Genomic DNA, 17,355 nt, shown 5'->3' with positions numbered 1-17,355 from the left:
TCAGCACATCCCAGGCGCCTGGCGCCACCGCACCCACTCCCGAGGCCTCCGACCTTCCCCCCGCCCCAGCACCGGGCGCTGCCGAGCTCCGCATCACGCGCGCTCAGCGGAGGCCCCCACCCTGCGGGCAAACGGCGGCGCCGCCGCGCCTCCCCGGGCCGCGCCGGGGATACAGCGACAACCGCGCAGCCGCGCCGGCCGCCCGCCTCAGCAACAGTCAGCCGGCGCATGCGCAAGCGGCTCCCCGCGCAGGCGCCACCGGCCGGGAGCGGCAGCTTTGCGCAGGCGCACACACAGACACACAGAGACGGGCGGTAAAGAACTCTGCGTTTATTCACGGTCGGCGCCGCTCCGGGCTTCACACAGAGGTGCCTTCGGCGGGATGGCCGGGCTGCGCCTCCTTCTTGTTGTCCTCCGGCTTCATGGCAGGGAAGAGAAGCACCTCCTGCGAGGATGGACAGCGTCAGCGTGCGCCAGGGCCGCCCCACCGGCCTCGGGAGCAAGGCCCCGGCGGCAAGTCTCGCGAGAGCGGCCCGGCCCAGCCCAGCTTCCGGCGCTGCGCTCCGAGACTTCCCGGCGGGCGCGCCCTGAGGGGGCTCTGGCGGGGCGGGGTTTGCCCCGCAGCGGCCGCGGGTTCCTCGTCGGAGGGCCCCCGCCTCGCCCCGCGCGGACACCGCCACGGGAAGGCACGGCCAGTTCTCACATTTACCTTGATGTTACTGGAGTCCGTTAGGAACATGGTGAAGCGATCGATTCCCATGCCCCAGCCAGCCGTAGGAGGCAGGCCGTACTCCAGCGCCGTGCAGAAGTTCTCATCGATAAACATGGCTTCATCATCGCCTGCAGCTTTTGCCTGCGTGAGAGAAGCAGCAGTGAAACAGTGGGCAGTACACAGACACACAGCTCCCCTTGTGCAAAGGGCCACTTCACCCCTGAAACCAGAGCCCGGTACAGCTGCGTAAGGAACAGATGAAGGAATCTCAGCCCTTGCAGCACCCACTGGAGGTTGCTCCTGCAGGTGCTTTCAAAACAGCTCTAGGCTCAACTCCTTTCTGGTCTGTACATTTCACTTTAGTAAAAGCTCCAAACCCACATGGCTGCAGATGACAGTGGAATAAACTGCTTTCAGAGGCTCCTTGGGTTCTTTATTGCTCAGCAACGACTGAGACTCATCAGTAGGTGCCCTATGAAACAAAGCTTTGGGACTGCTTTTTCCCCTTGCCCAAGTAGAAAGATTAAAAAAACCCCAATGAGATAGTAACTAACACACCCGAGTGCCCAAAGTTGTAAACCCAAAAGCACAGGCTAGCCAAACCTGTCAAGTTTAGAAAGTGTGAGTGTTGAAACAACAGCAAACATCTGTTGTTCACAGAGTTTCAAGAAGACTTTGCAGAAGAGTCTGAAAGCAAACTTTTCTGTCTGAGTCCGAAACCCTGAAATGCAAACTGCCACCTTTCATCTCAATCTCCAGCTTAACGTAAAATGTTCAGGCAAATTTTCATTCAAACAGATATAGTGCAACGTCTGGCTATAGTCATGAGACACAACTGCAGCAGACATACATACATACAACAGACCAAAGGTGAAAGAAGTCTGTAATATTCATTGCAACTGAACATTGTGAAATTTACTAAGTTAGTTAAAGTAAGACTGTTTTCCTGGTTTTCACAATTTTTTACTCCTCTCTCACACCGTGAAGCCACTAGAGAGAGTAAGAACTTCTTCAGCAGACACATAATTTGACCTCAATCATGTATGTGCATACCTAATTAATAACAAAATCAATTTCACTCACCCCTTTCTGAGGCTTATCTAGAGAAACCTAGTACTATACATTTGCAGGCCTAATTATTTCCAGTCTGCAGCTTTATTCTGTGACCCAATTCAAAGTAGTAGTAACTCAGTTCAGGAAATTGGGTGGTTTTTGGTTTTTTTTTTTTTTTTTAAACACACCATTCACACTCCTACTGCACACAAAAATTTAAGAACCCAGAAAGTACAATGTTGTATGGCTACATAAATGCTTAACTGGGGAAGTAACTGCTAAGTGGGTTAGAGGAAACACTTGCACATTTGCTGTTTCTCAGATTAGTACTTCAGGTAGAATGAAAGGGAAGATATTCCAAAACAAAGTTGTACTACTAAAAAGTTATCAACAACAGTGTTTGGACTTGTTTACCTTAGAGTACAATATGCCTTTAAAAGGAATTAAGTTTTAATGCCAGGCTTTCCCTTGAGCGAGAAACACCTGTTAGAACCAGGAAGGAGGGACTACTGCCAGATTTGGAACAAACAGAGGAAATTTTCTTTGGCTATGCACCTGTATCATTGATTCACTATCAGCAAGACACTATACCTTGGCCTGATCCTCAAAAAGCTGCCGCTGTAGGAAAGGATCATTAAGTTCTGTGTATGCATTGCACACTTCCTTCTTCATCACAAAGAGTTCAAAGCGTTCTGTTAGTCCCCGGTGAGAGCGATGCCTGTGTGAAGACAACCAAACAACCATACCTTAAAATAAACATCTTTACCGAAGCAAAGAGCACGTATATTACTTTATGAGGATTGCCTACACTTTGGAGTAACAGCTGTCTAAACTCCAAACTACTAAGCATCAGCACACCTATTCCCTGGTTTGGCAACTCAGGAACCACAGTCTACCTTGGTGGGTGTCAGAATTCACAAGCTAGCACACAACATCAAAATCTGTTTCCACATAAACGTTTATTCCTCTCATTTTTATGAAGTAGAGGGTTTAAAACAGTCACACACTAACCATGTCTCACAATCTTACCATTTGGCTAGAGGACTCATTATCTGTGGATGATCACAGATGAATGTAGGGTTGATACAATTGACTTCCAGGAATTCACCAACTAACTGGGAAAACAAAAGCAAAACAATTATGTAGACTAGAGTATGACTTCTGCAGTACTGGCTTCCCTAACCATCCTACTTCCCTCTCTTCACTACTGAAAAAGGTACCATAAAACTGAAGTTTCCCAACTAGTAATTCCTGACCATGGTAACATCATCTTTAACAGACTCTGTCCAAGTTGGTTAAGAAAAATGACATAGCAAAAACTGTACAAAACCCAACATATTCAACTTGGACATTACAACAACAGTCCAATAGGAAAAACACGAGGAAAACAGCTACCAGGCAATAGTTTGGCAATAAAGAGACAGACTTAATACAGCTAATAGAAGAACTATATGGTAAGCCTACCAGTTTGGTACGGCACAAATGCACACATCTCAGACAAAACTGACATAAGATAAAGCACATCTGCTTTAAACACAAGAGACCAGTTATGAAACTAAAGTCCTCTGGTGCTTGTAGTAACAGGCATCAGTAAACTACATTTTGGTGTAGATTACACACAACAAACAAAACAAAAAACCCCAAAGGAAAGGAAGCCATCCAGAGGGATCTTGACAGGCTGGAAAGATGGGCCCGGAGGAACCTAATGAGGTTCAACACTGCCCAGTGTCAGGTGTTGCACTTGGGCCGGAAGAATCCCAGACACAGATACAGACTGGGAGAAGAGCTTATTGAGAGCAGCCCTGCTGAGAAGGAGAAGGACTTGGGGATTGTGGTGGATGAGAAGCTTGACATGAGCCAGCAGTGGCTCTTGCAGCTCGTAGGGCCAATGGTATCCTGGGCTCCATCAGGAAAGGAGTGGCCAGCAGGGACAGGGAGGTGATTGTCCCTCTCTACTCTGCCCTCGTGAGGCCCCATCTGGAGTCCTGTGTCCAGAGCTGGGGCCCCCAATACAAGAAGGATGTGGAACTGTTGGAGAGGAGCCACAAGGATGATTAGAGGGCTGGAGCACCTGCCCTACAAAGAGAGGCTGAGGGAACTGGGCTTGTTCAGCCTGGAGAAGAGAAGGCTGCGGGGGGGACCTCATTGCAGCCTTCCAGTACCTGAAGGGAGCATATAGGCAGGAGGGGATTCGACTTTTTAAAAGAGCAGATAATGGCAGGACAAGGGGGAATGGACTAAAGCTAAAGGAGGGAAGGTTTAGATTAGATATTAGGGGGAAGTTTTTTACAGAAAGAGTGGTGAGGTGCTGGAATAGGCTGCCCAGAGAGGTGGTGGATTCCCCATCCCTGGAGGTGTTCAAGGCCAGGTTGGATGGGGCCCTGGGCAACCTTGTGTAGATCCAGGCCTGGAGGTTGGTGTCCCTGCCTGTGGCAGGGGGGTTGGAGCTCTATGATCCTTGGGGTCCCTTCCAACCCAGACCATTCTATGATTCTATGAAAAAAGCCATTTTGTCACAGTAAGTTTTCTCACTGTGACGCAGAAATAGCTGAAGTGCATTCCAGCGTGCTTTCCTAGATGCAGCTAAAGTTTTGCCCTGAAGAGACTTCTGTTGATACAGATAGATCCTCAGGGACATTAGGATTATTAAAACACGAGCTTTACTTACTCTGTCAAGAAGCCTGGCTGTTGTCCTGGGAGGTGGACACTCAACATTCCTCTCTACACAAAGGTCATCGAAGAATCTGCGAGTTTCTAAATTTGTTGCAGACAAAAATTAGAAAAGTCACCCAGACAACCAGATACTTTCTTCTTCCTGCATCTTTCAATGTGTCTCACAAATGACTTCAAAGATCTTAATGGTATACATAACAGAAAAAATGAGCTTAAACAACCCCACACAACTGTGGGACATTATTACGGGGCGGGGGGGCAGGTTTGTACAACACAAATCACTACCATGTGTCTAGACCTCCTTATGCCTCTGGATTAGGAATAAAAGTAGCACATCCACACATTTTGAAGAAAGCCCAAAATAATCATACTTCTAACCTACAATCACAGGCATAGAGACTCAACCGCATGAAATTCAGAAGAAACGAGAAATAAAAAGCTAGATCTCTTCAACAGATGAAGAACTCCACAGATCATGCCTCTTGAATATACAGCAACACATAAACTCAAAGAGGCAAGAGAGTCAGGTCCTGCTGCCAAAGACCGCGAGGCATGATGCTTCTTTCTGGACCTTTAGGTAAGAGACAAAAGCAGAGAAAAGCAACCCCAAGTGCCAGTGCCACCTCAGAAAAGCAGCTGACAAGACTGCAGGCTGAGAACTCAAGACCTTTTGCCTTCTTTCTGTTAAGGAAGAATTACACAACTCAGCATCTAACCTTCAGTTTCAAAATGCTCAGCTGACGGAAAGTTCACTCCTAGGGCTTTTTCCAGATCACACACCATGCTGATTCGCTGGAAGGGGGGGGTAAAATCTATCTCATAGGCCTGTCCATCTTGACCATCTGGATGGTAAGTAATCTTGTAGCTTCCAGTAATATGTTTCACCATCCCTACAAAACGAACCTGAGGTTTAGAGGAAGAGTATGCCATACAATGTACAATTCTCCTGGAGATTTTTAGTTTTGCATACATCACCTGAAAGCAACTTCTCTGTAATTTCCATCAAGTCATGATAGTCTGCATAAGCCATATAGAATTCACAAGTTGTGAACTCAGGGTTGTGAGTCAAATCAATTCCTTCATTCCGGAACTGACGTCCAATTTCATACACTCTGTCCATGCCTCCAACCACCAACATCTAAACAGAAGGAAATTCTAGTAAACACACTTTTTCAAAAGAAATGAAGTGAGCTGAAATACAACTACAACACAACCTTACAAATCTAATTTGAGATATGTTTTCTTTCCTCCAATCCAATCCAATCAGTTCACCTTTAAGGATAAGTCTCATTTTAGCTTTTTTAGAGTCAGATCACAACAGTCTGGAGAATATAGGCTTAGTCATAAAAGGTTTGTACTTCACCTTATGATAGAGTTCTGGAGCAATTCTCATATATAAGTTCATATCGAGTTCATTGTGGTATGTGATAAAAGGTTTTGCTACAGCTCCACCAGGAATTACATTCATCATAGGAGTCTCAATCTGTAAAACGGTAACAACAGAAAAAGAAATGAATTTAACAGTGGCATAAGTATTCCCAGGCTCCTACACCAGTGCCCTACTCTCATCTAAATTGTTTCCAAAGCAGAACTCTGCAGATCAAGCAAAAAAACCTCAGCTAGCTTTGATGAAAGTCTCTGTGTTTCATTTCTTGTTTGACATTTCAGTATATGAAAACAATTCTGAACAAAACAGCACCTTTCCCATCCAGTTGGTAAAAACAAATTAGTTAAAACTATCCATTGTTACCAGCAATCATTCACGTTTACTGAATTGAATTCTGTCGAGTTTCAAGGAGAAACAAAGAATTAAATCAATCTGCAGGACACCTCAGTGAATCAATTAAGTTCAAAACATTACAGATTTTCTTTCAGAGAAGCTGCATTTTCTTACATGTTTAGAAGGTGACTTCTCATGCTTCAAGCACTGACTATGTAACAAAGACTTTGATTTAACTTGACATTTAAAAGAGAAAGCAGCTGCAAAGGATGGGAAAGTGGAGTATCAGACTCATTTACAGTACAAAACTTGCCCCCCTACACAGAGAGCTGGTTCAAGTGTCCAAACAATTTCCGAATTGATTCTGTGCGATATACCACATGTAAACTGCCATGCCTACAAATCAGCTTGGCTTTCATGTTAACACAAGCATTTTGGTGTGCCTGTCCGTATTTTTACATATCAGCACGGAGAATTAATGCCCCATTACTGACCCAGAAGCACGAAAATGGGTATTTTCACAACAGAATTTCACAATTTGCAATAGAACCACTAATAGCCATACAGCAGGGGAACACTTCTATTTAATAAAATGAAACTCAGGGCTTCTGTTAATTAACAAATGACAGGACAACCCCCCCCCAAGTGTCAATGGGTGATAAAAAAAACCCAAACAAAACACAAGGATGCAGCTAGAACTTAAAAAGAGAAAAGGAATTTGAAAGACTATGAATACAGTTCCCTAAACAAGTAGTCAATAGGATTCTCCAAACAGACCTACATTATAAAGGAAGCTGAGCTGCAGAAACAGAAAGCAGTCAGCATTCCAAGCAGTACTGGAAACAAAAAAGTTTGATTGATAATGATAGAACAAACCCTGACAATCAGCTGAAGAGCACAATATAATAGTCATAAGAATTTGGCTATTTTTTCCTCAAAAATAACAAATACCTGTCCATGGCACAACACTGCACTGTGCCATATGGGGTACTGGTACAACAGAGCACTGCCTGATCCTTGTACCTCCAAACTGCTCTGTTCTATCATCACACCATTCCCTGACTTCTCTGCCTTTTATTTTATTTCCAACTGTCTGGCTAAGCCTAACTAACTTACTCCATTGTTCCAAGCCAGAACTTTACATAAACTGAGAAGGAGTCCTGTGGTCCATTTTGATTAAGTTATCAGAAGAGTAAAATATGTAAGTACTTGATTAAGAATTATCTGAAGAAAAAAACCTAAACCAGAGAGACATTTAGAGCTGTTATACATATGACAGATGACAACACAGGTTCACATTCCCACTGCTCTCTAAAAACTCCCACTGGCAGCTTTTGCAGATTCACTTGAGAAACACTTGTAAATAAACTACATTAAGTCCTAATGTTTTTGCTATCTGTAAAAAATCTGGATGCTACAGGGCATAAGTATTAGTATTTTCTCATATGCTACTCTGCAACAGATTTAAAGGTAAACCAAGTTTCACTTACAGGAAATATGTTACTTCCACCTTAATTTACTGAATTAAGCACAGTAGTTTGAAGATTTACCTTGCTAAGTTTCCTGAAACATAACCTCACCAACTGAAGACTAGTCATAACTTTTTAAGAGACAGGAAATGAATGGCTCCCATTACATTACACTGATAAAACACACGGTGCTGAGGTAATTATTCTCACTTCTGTAAATATTTTGCATGTAAGACTGAACATTAAGCATCCCTGAAGTTGAGAAGCTCTAAACATATTAAGTATGCATAGAGAAGTAAAAGCTGAAACCTTACCTCAAGAAATCCCAGCTCATCTAGAAAGCTCCGGATATACGTAATGATCTTTGCACGGGTTATAAATTTCTGTCTCACATAATCATTAAGAATTAAATCCAAGTATCTCTGACGATACCTAGTTTCCTGAAAAAAAACCCCAAGTGTCTTTAGAACCAACTAGACAAAATGCGCTGCCAGAGGAAAAAAATACCTAAACCAAACTGATGAAGAATTCTTTTGTTGACTGATACCATCAGCAGATAGAAAAGGTCATCTATTCAGATCTATCTGTTAAGTTGCCTCCAAGAATGACAGGTATGACAAGTACCTTATCTTTGAGGCCAAAGTGAAGATGAGGCAACATGTGCAGACATGGAGACAAGAGAGTAATTTCATAAGGAATAATACTCAGTTCCCCTTTCTTTGTTTTCCCAGGATTCCCCTCTACACCAATAATGTCTCCACGACGCAGCTTGTTGTTAATACGGAAATACTCTTCCTCAGATTTGTAGAGCCTGTAATTACAAAACCAAAGTAAGTACTTTTGTTTAAAATTAAAATTCAAATTAAACTGTCCAGCAAGTCCTTCCCCAGACCAAATCCTTTAAAAAGGATTCTTTTAGCTGGGAAGCCAACCACAACACCACAGAGCTGACTAAGGCAACCCAAATATGAATACCCTAAGGCAATGAAGAATCTGAATGGCCAAATACAGATCTCTAGGGCCCAGAGTGCAGTTCTGTTTCGAATGTTACTGGCAATACATCTGCTTACTTGGAATTTGCCATGACCTGCAACTTCACTCCTTCACCACGAAGATCATAGAAAATCAGCTTCCCTCCCGAGGCACGCTTTGCATGGATTCGACCTAAATATCAAAGTATACAGACCATGAGGAAGAGTGTCCCTGGCAGAAAGGATACAAAGGCAAAAGCCACAGCATTATCAACTTTGACAAAGGATCATCAGCTGTGCTCACTGCTATCCATGAAAGAGAAGCAGTTAGAATACTAGTGCACAAAAATAATAAAGAAGGATCAAATTTGGGTCCTGGAGCCCATCTCAGAATCTGCTCTAAGGGATGTTGCGCAGGTGCACCCAGTCTGCAAAGACATGTCTGGAACAGCCTAACCGCTACAGACTGAAGTCTGACCAAGTAACAAGGGACTGGCGCAAGTCTGTAAGAGACTACCCCATCGCTGAAAGCAGCTAAGACTTGGCTTAGCTAAGCAACAGACCGTCCTCCTGTATCCCAGATAAGCCTTTACCTGCCACTCTCACTGTAATGTCTGTCAGGTGATCTCCTGGCTGCAGATGACTGTACTTCTCTATAAAATCTGAGAGCGCTAAGTCCACGTGGAACTTGTGAGGATAGGGATCTTCACTGGTGCCCTTCAGCTGCTGGACGGCATGGCTACGGATCTTGTAGTATTGCTGTCATCAGAAACAAACAAAACCAAATGATTTTGTTAGAAACTGAAAGTATTTTACAGGTCATAAATTAAAACACAGCTGCCCTTAAGTAGGCCTCTCCCCTTTTAACCATTTAGTTCCATCTAAATAAAATAAAATGTAACACTTATTCTCAGAAGAGTAACAAGCATGAGGCCAGACACTCACATTTGGATCCAAGCTTTCCTCATCAGCACCAATGTTATTCTCAGAGTCAGAAGTCAAAGGGGCCTTATTTGAATGCTTTTCACTTTGCTCTTTCTGCTTTGCTTCTTTTTCAGCTATTTTTCTCTCAGCCTTTAAACGTCTCTTCAGCTCACTGCAAAAGAAAAGGAAAACATGCTGTAGGTACTCTGATACTTCTACAGGGAAACAACGGGGTTTTGCCAAAAGCTTAACTATACGAATAACCCTGTCATCTCTCTTAGTCTGTGAAGAGGGCTGAACATAATGGAGACTTTCTGTCCGGAGTTTGCTAGGTGTCAACAACACATTATGCAGCAATGCATCTAATGGAGACTTACTGTCCAGACTTTTGTAGATACCAGAAACTTATTTTACAGCAATGGTATTGTGGAACGTGCATACCAGCACACTGTAAGCTTTCTAAGCAGGTCTGTCTCAGAGAACAAGAAAATTCAAAGCTATGAGGGCACCAAGACCAGTCCTGTGGCTCTGGTAAATGAAAAGAGGAAGATAAGGGCTGTAGTTCACAGCAAAAACACAGTGATGGAAATGAGCAGATGAAGTACATGACCAGCAGGGTCCTTGAAGCCTATCTAAAGACTGGAGTGCGCATGTGGCAAAGGGTGGAAACCTGTGAATGAGTTCCCAGAAAAGGAACGGATATGTTAGTCATTTCTTGGAAAGGTCATGAATGCATGTGTATAGCCTGCACATGAACTTGGTCAGGGCGCACACTGGGAGGAGCGTCCCTGTGTGCCCAGTACTACAATAACGAATACCTGCTTCACAGTCACCAGGGCTACTGAGTTTTGATTTCAGCTTTTCACTGCATCATTTCCCCAGAAGCCAAAATAAACCTTAAACATGTTTAAGCATCTCCTTCTTTAAACATTTTTAGCTGATTTCCTATGACACAAAAACACTCACAGAAAGTTAAAGCCGAATCAAACACCACCTAAATTGACCTTGAGGTGCACGCCAATGTGCCCAAGGACCTTCCCCGGGGCCCCGCAGACACAAGAAGGTCGTAACTTCATATAGCAATAAGTGAAATAACCTCTCCGCCGGGAAAAACAAATAAGAATCATCCCTTGCCCAAGGCCCACAGGCGCCGCGGTCCGTCCCGCGGGTCGCGACTCCCGACTCCGCCAGCCGGGCCTTGAGGAAAGAGGCAGGCCCAGCCAGACCGCGAAGCACCGACCTGCTCTGGTCATGAAGCGCCTGGCGCCATCGCAGCGCGGGCGCGGCCCTCCAGGCCCAGCCGCGGAGCCGCGCGGCGGCAGGGCTCAGCATGGCGCGCTCCGACGGATCACTTGGCGGAGACCACGCACCGTGTCAGCCGGCCGGCCGCTCGCCTCGCCACCCCAGCCCGGCCCGGCCCGGCGCGGCGCGGCGCGGCCCAGCTCCACCTGCCCGCCCAGCCTCACTTTTTGCTAAGACGCGACTCCGCTTCCGCTGCCTCGCACGCGCGCTCTGCCGCAGCCGCCATCTTCCCGGCTCCAGACGGCTCTTCCGGCGCTCCCGCGCCTGCGCCCCCGGCGCGGCGATGGCGGAGGGCGGCGGCGCGGCGGCGCGCTCGCGCTCGCTGTTCTTGTGGGACGACGGGAGCCCGATGCGGTTCTACGTGCGGCCCGGAGTGGCCAAGCTGCGCTTGGCGCCCTTGGTGTTGGCGGGCGGCGGGCGGCTGTGTCGCGTGCAGGAGCCGGGAGCCGTGCTCCTGGCGCAGCCCGGCGAAGCGGCGCCCGGCGGGGCCGTCTCCACCGAATACGTGACGGAGTGCGTGGAGCGCAACCAGCGGCTGCCGCTCGAGCCCTTCCGGCTGCCGCCCGCGCCGCCCGCCGCCGCGCCGCGCGGTCGCCTCGCCTTCACGAGAGCGGAGGACGCGGCGCTGCTGCGGGCGGTGCGCGGGCGGGGCGAGGCGCGGGTGGGCGGCCGGGCGTTCTGGAAGGAGCTGGAGCGAAGCGGCCTGACGCGGCACACCTGGCAGGCTATGCGCGACCGCTACCTGCGGCACCTGCGGCCGCTGCTCGGGGGCGAGCTGGGGGCGGGCGGCGGCGGCCCCGCGCCCCGCTGCAGCCCGGCGGTCGGTGTTCCCGCAGAGCCCCGGCGGACGGAGGAGTCCGCACAAAGCACGGGTCTCTTCGAGGCGGCTAACCGGGAGTTTGAGAGCACGGAGGTAAGCGCGGGGAGGAGCGCTGCGCCCTGAGAGCGAGCCGCGCGGGTGGGTCTCGCCGGCTGTCACAGGTGTCAGCTCGTCATTCGCCTAAAGGACTCGATCAGACCCTTCTGCCGCGGCGAAGCGAGCGCTTCACGGGAGCCGCGTGGCTCGTGACGATCGGCGCCTCGCAGCAGCCTGTCTTCTTGGCTTATTTTCTGCCCAAGTTAACGAGTAAATGAACGTGCCGCTGTTGTCACGCTAAAGGCAGCGTTGGCAAAGGGCATCTCTCCTTTCACCTCAGGCGTTAAACGTACCTGCAGTTGCAATAACGGTTACTCTTGCCTCTTACACTTAGCTCCTTCCAGTTCTCCCTTGCATGTCCTGCTTTCATCTCAGGGTGTATCCTTCGTAGAACAAACGGCTTCACTCCAGTCACTGGATTTCACTGTGCCCAGTAATTTCTGAGGGGTTTTTTTGTATGTTGTAGAGTCACAGTGGGTAGTGGTGATAAAAGCAGTTTGCCAGAAAACACCTTGCCTAACAGATGATTCCTTTTCAGTCAGGAAGTGACACCTCCGACACTTCAGAAGAGCTTTCTGCACGGGATGGAGAGGGGAAGGCCCCAGGAGAAATACCATCTGGTTTGAAAACTGGACCAGAAGACACCGTTTTCCCTGACACTCAATTACAGAGGGAAGACCGACCAACAAGCACTTCTGGTGTGGTGGGAGAGGTAGTAAAAACGATGCAGTACTTCATGGAGAAGTTTGGCATGGACCTGTTCACTGTTACACAGGCCTTTCTGAAGAACACTGGTGAAGTGGAGACGACTTTATACTTTCTGCAGACAGGGCGTCGCTCAGACGGGTACCCAGTATGGAGCAGAGAAGATGACTTGGAATTGCAGAAAGATGATGAACGTGTCAGAAATAAATTAATAGCAAAATTTGGAGCTGAAAATGTAGCAAAGAGGGTAGCATTTAGGAAAAGTTAGCAAAGCAGAGGGGATTCACTTAGCTAAGACTGGTAGGAACTTAAAAAAACAGTCATTTCAGAAATGCAAATGCGATAGAAAAGTTGATGCAACTTTCTGAATTTTCAGAAATGCTTTAATTTTTTTAAATAAAAGACTTACTGTATTTTATTTTTATTTGCAATACTGAGTACATTAAACATCTAAAAGTGGAAAATAGCAAAGAGAAAGGTTCTATACAGCATTAAGCTTTCAATGAAAATTTGCTTTAAAGTGTGTATCTACTGTATAAAATAGCTGTACATTGCTGCTTTCAAGTTATTTTTTAATAATTTGGGCTGCCACCAAAACCTGACAATCTCAATAAGTGCTCTAACCTGTAACGTATTATTACTGCACAGTAGCAGCTTGCCCTCTGTCATGTGTCTTACCTCAAACTTGTGTGTGATCACTTTAATAACCTGCTCTGCCAGTTGTTGCCATTGCCCTTTTTTTTGTCTGTTGTTAATGAACCTTTACTATCAGCAGACAGTTGGAAATGATAACAATGCTCAAAAAGAGGGATTAAAAACATTCACGCGAGAAGATGAGGCACTTGGTGTCACACATGAATGCTGGGATGTCTCAGAGTAGCCATGTGCACTGGGAATGGCCAGAAAAGGTCACTGTCATAGTATTTTATTACACATTACAGAAACCTGTCAGTTAAAGTTTACGCTGGTAGACAGTTGTCTCGAATTTTATTACCCCTTCCAGCATGTGTTTCCAGTGCTAGTATTACAGGAGTTGCTTAATAACACTAACTTTGCCATCTTGCTGCGTGTTTTCAAAAACAATGAATAACTCTGTTCCAGCGTGCGTGTCTGCAGGCAAAGTACCACTTGGACCAGGCCACACAGTCTAGTTGGAAAAGGTAAACCAGCTTTCAGGGCCATGGGCCGTAGTTCAAGTAGGAGATACAAGTTAAGAAAGAGTAGTCAGTTTATTCAGGAAAGTATCACCTAAGTCATGTTTGCAAGAACATCATTGCTAGTATGCAGTCACAGTCTGAGAAGTGCAGTACTTCTAGTCTGAAATCACACTATGATCACTATTTTAGTATAATTTGAAAATTACCCTGTAAATCTGGAATTCTTTTGGTAAAATAAAATGGGCTTGTAAAAGCAAAGATTAGCAGGGCTCTCCCTTAGAATTGTATTTTGGGATTTTTACTTAGTGCACTGTGGCACTCAAAAAAAAATCAAGGCACATCAACAATTTGATGTAATGAGTGCTACCTCAGAAACCTGCTGTCCTATTATTTGGGGACCTAACCAATGTATCCAAATAAATGCCAAATGGCAGGACAGATCAGTCCTGCTGAAAAAGTGAGAACTGGTACATTCATGCTGCCCAGACTGGTTACTTGTGTGGAAGACCAGACAAGCACTTGTGAAAGTGCATGATAATACAACAAATGATTCTTAAAAAATTAGAAACTTTACCAACCAGATTTGAAAGCCAAGGTTTGCTGATGAACAAGTTCATGAACAGGAGACCCAACACCTGCAGCCAAAAACCTCACATTCTAGCTTGGGTGGTGTACTTGTCTCAGCAGCAACAGAACCTCACAATTCAGTGGTCATCTTATTTAACCAAAACAGCTCTAGAATTTAAAGTAAGAGGTGGAACATGTTAAAAATAGCTGCAAGATAAAAAGATAGGCATAAGATTTAGTAGGTCTTCTAAGTGGCATTTGTTTTAAGAGGGAGTTTGTCTTTTTCAGGGCAATGAGCCAAACATGCACTGCAAACTTCTAAGCCTGCTTACAGTGCTTTTACCTTTGCAGAACCACAGAACGACATCAGAACCTTTCTGCGTGCACTTGGTGTACACAGTAGGTGTAGGAACTAAGACCCAGACAGCACAGCTCACTCAAGGTTGCACTCTTCCAACTCTTCTGAAGTGCTGAAAGGCAATGCTTAGCCACAGATAAACTTACTTGTACAGGCAGATGGATCCGGGTCTCAAGTCCACTTTCACAGTAACAAGGCCAGGAGATACCACTATATCATATGGTTCTGCCTCGGGGTATTGTGGCTCTGTCTTTTCCCATGATAAAAAAAATCTTTGTTTTCTCTGCTTTGTCTTAGCAAAGGTGGAGTTAATTCCTCGCAGTATGTTGGAAACAGTTTGGTTTTCCATGTTCATATCAGGTCCCTGTACTATCACGAGTGTCAAGAACACGTTTTTTTGTAGCTCCAAGTAGTACACAGATTTCTCCATTGTAGTATTGCCAGGAGCAGCAATACATGTGAACCTGGAAAGGTGAGCAGTGCCAGTGTGTGTGCCAGACAAGTCCAGAGGCTTCAATCCTCCGTTTTCTCTGATTAACCTTAGGAAGCTGAACTTAATTTCCAAAACAGTACATTAAGAAAACACACCAATTCTGCTTCCAGAGCTGCCTTGCTGGGCACCTAACCTCCCCTACTCAACATTTGCACAGTTCATCCTGCAACTCTTCCTAACTGCTACAGGATGGTCTCTTACCCCAAAGGGACACACAGGATCTGGAGTACTGATGCCTACCCTGGTGAAGGTGACTAGAGAGTTGATTCTGGTCTGGGAAGCTCTCCCGCTTCTCTAGGCTGCTACTCTTTGTCATCTCAGGGCAGACTGTTGAGATGGCTCATTGGTTGGTTCCACAGGTCCACTCTTTAGCTAGCAGCTACTCTCTCTTGTCGTAACTGCACGGTGTCCGTCTGTAAGATTGCTCTCCCTATTTTCCTTAACAAAATCGGCACGTAACAAACCCCTCAATTTGCAGGTACAAAAAACCCCCCAACAAACTCAGCTACCATGAATTTGTCAAAAGAGCTTTCTTCCTACTGTTAGAGATTTTTCTTTAGGTAAATTCGCTGTCACCCATCTTGCCTATACACCTTCAGTGTCAGTATGTTCCCTCATTTTAAAATTCAGCAGTATATGTTTATCTTTTTTAAAAGATACTGCAACTTTTTAATATCATGAGAACCAGGTCTAGTCCTACAGGTAGGTGTCACTTTTCTACTAAATGCCTTTCTGGTGGGTTTAATAAGACCACCCATCAGAGCTACACTGGTACAAGGAAGGCAGCTGACTGACAAAGTGAAGAGGGTGTTGGGACAAGGGGCTGCAGCCAGGGCAGACAGAGAAGAGGAATATGGAGGATGGAGTGGGAGTAGGTGGTGTTGGTGAAGGAAGTAGAACACAACTCCCCATGGCCCTGAGTGCCCTGATCCTGCCAGGAGCCTCCTCAGATCACCTCTACTGCCCAGCCTAGCCCTGCTCACCTTTTTCCCAAGGATGCACATCCTCAGAATCAAGCCTCATCCCTTGTTCATGCTTGTGATTCTGCTTTGCTGTCTGCAGGGTACTGGAAATATTCCAGCTTTGGAGAATGCATGGTTAAATACAGGCATGTTAAAGGGACTCTAAATTTACACATGAAAGATGACCTACAGAAGGAGGTAGTTGTAGGCATCTCTCTCCCTCAGGGTGGTAACAAGCTTTTCTCCTTTTTTTTTTTTTTTTTTTGCAGAACACTGTTGAAAACAGGTTAAAATCATTCTCTCCTTCAGGTTTGAGCTACATATTCCCATTGGAGGTGGGAGAATGGTATCGCCAATGGAGATGGTGGAGAATAGAAGTCTATTAAGCATAACTTTGTTGTGCTCCATGACAGAAAGTACTCTCAACCAAATAATTCAATAGGTTAACTTCCAGTTCTCCTCCTCTCAACTTCTGCAGTCCACTGCTACAAACCCATCTTCCCAGTTCCAGTATTTATACCAATGGAATCTGTGTCCTTACCTTGTCATTACAGTCTTGACCTTAGCATGAATTTTCAGTCACACACGTGGACTGAGACAACTCCCAGGGGAACAACTATTCTTGCTTTTGAAAGCCAGAAGACAGAATTTAATCTGAAAAATAAATGGATCCCCATATGCAAACCTGGGAGTTTTTATTTTCAACTATAGCTGGTTTATTCTGTTTTCCTATTATATAGTAAGCAAATACAAACATTTCCCCAACACTGCCAGCAAGGCTGGATGCCCAGTCTCAGGAATTCAGCAAAAAGAAAAACGGCTTGAAAACTCAACCATTCTGAAAAAAGGATCTTTCCAGAAACTACTGTCCAGCCATCCTTGCTTCTGGTATTACATATCCTGTGTGGCAGCAGGACAAATAATGTTCTCTCTATTCAGCTTCTATTTATATCTCTTCTGTTCTTGCAATGCAGTTGGTCCGTTTAGTTTCACTAGTATTCAGCTGTGGTATGTGAGGGGTTTGAGCTCTGCTATCTGGTCCCACTCCTTTGGCATTCTGCTTGCTCCAGCCTACAGATACTTCCTCTTTCACATAAACGATGGACTGAATTTGGAAAACAGACTTGCATTATTTCAACCTGCATTGTGGCTGGGCCTCCAGGAGCCTTGGAGAGCGGCCCCGTACTGCAAAGAAAGCTCTTAGGAGTGCAATCAGGGGTCTTGTGTTCCTTGTCCTCGCATAGCACATCCATGCACACTCTTTCACACACACATGCATGCGCCTCTGTCCTATTTTGCTACAGTAAACAGTTCTCCACTCTTCAGCCTTCAGAGAGTAGGTGCAGAGAGCACTTTTCTGCCTTCAGAATTTG

The 17,355-nt window shown here is 45.7% G+C and overlaps 2 protein-coding genes across 2 annotated transcripts; one reads left to right on the top strand and one right to left on the bottom strand.

Moving 5' to 3' along the window:
* Positions 1–313: 313 nt before the first annotated feature.
* On the bottom strand, positions 314–11,120 carry KARS1 (lysyl-tRNA synthetase 1). The gene is made up of 14 exons (XM_084270110.1): positions 10,989–11,120; positions 9,544–9,694; positions 9,192–9,357; positions 8,698–8,791; positions 8,252–8,438; positions 7,942–8,067; positions 5,802–5,921; positions 5,414–5,576; positions 5,155–5,328; positions 4,434–4,519; positions 2,795–2,880; positions 2,357–2,483; positions 710–853; positions 314–445 (listed from the first exon to the last, which is right to left on the bottom strand). The coding sequence occupies exons 1-14, from the start codon at positions 11,048–11,050 to the stop codon at positions 359–361; spliced, it is 1,773 nt and encodes a 590-aa protein (XP_084126236.1). The 5' UTR covers positions 11,051–11,120; the 3' UTR covers positions 314–358.
* On the top strand, positions 11,105–12,863 carry TERF2IP (TERF2 interacting protein). Its single transcript, XM_084270112.1, has 2 exons — positions 11,105–11,737; positions 12,279–12,863. Exons 1-2 carry the CDS (start codon positions 11,108–11,110, stop codon positions 12,711–12,713), a joined length of 1,065 nt encoding a protein of 354 aa, XP_084126238.1. The 5' UTR covers positions 11,105–11,107; the 3' UTR covers positions 12,714–12,863.
* Positions 12,864–17,355: the final 4,492 nt, after the last annotated feature.

Source organism: Gallinula chloropus (genome assembly GCF_964237585.1).
Source record: "Gallinula chloropus genome assembly, chromosome: 13".
NCBI classification, from domain to species: domain Eukaryota; kingdom Metazoa; phylum Chordata; class Aves; order Gruiformes; family Rallidae; genus Gallinula; species Gallinula chloropus.
Note: the sequence above shows the minus strand (reverse complement) of the source record. Positions and strands in the feature narration are given on the sequence as shown.

Excerpts from the sequence above, each read along its gene's own strand:
- KARS1 (XM_084270110.1), bottom strand. The coding sequence starts at position 11,050 with ATGGCGGCTGCGGCAGAGCGCGCGTGCGAGGCAGCGGAAGCGGAGTCG. Across the intron at positions 9,695-10,988 it reads GAGTCGCGTCTTAGCAAAAA|TGAGCTGAAGAGACGTTTAA; the intron begins GTGAGGCTGGGC and ends TTTCTTTTGCAG. Across the intron at positions 854-2,356 it reads TTTTTGAGGATCAGGCCAAG|GCAAAAGCTGCAGGCGATGA; the intron begins GTATAGTGTCTT and ends TCTCTCACGCAG.
- TERF2IP (XM_084270112.1), top strand. The coding sequence starts at position 11,108 with ATGGCGGAGGGCGGCGGCGCGGCGGCGCGCTCGCGCTCGCTGTTCTTG. Across the intron at positions 11,738-12,278 it reads GGGAGTTTGAGAGCACGGAG|TCAGGAAGTGACACCTCCGA; the intron begins GTAAGCGCGGGG and ends ATTCCTTTTCAG.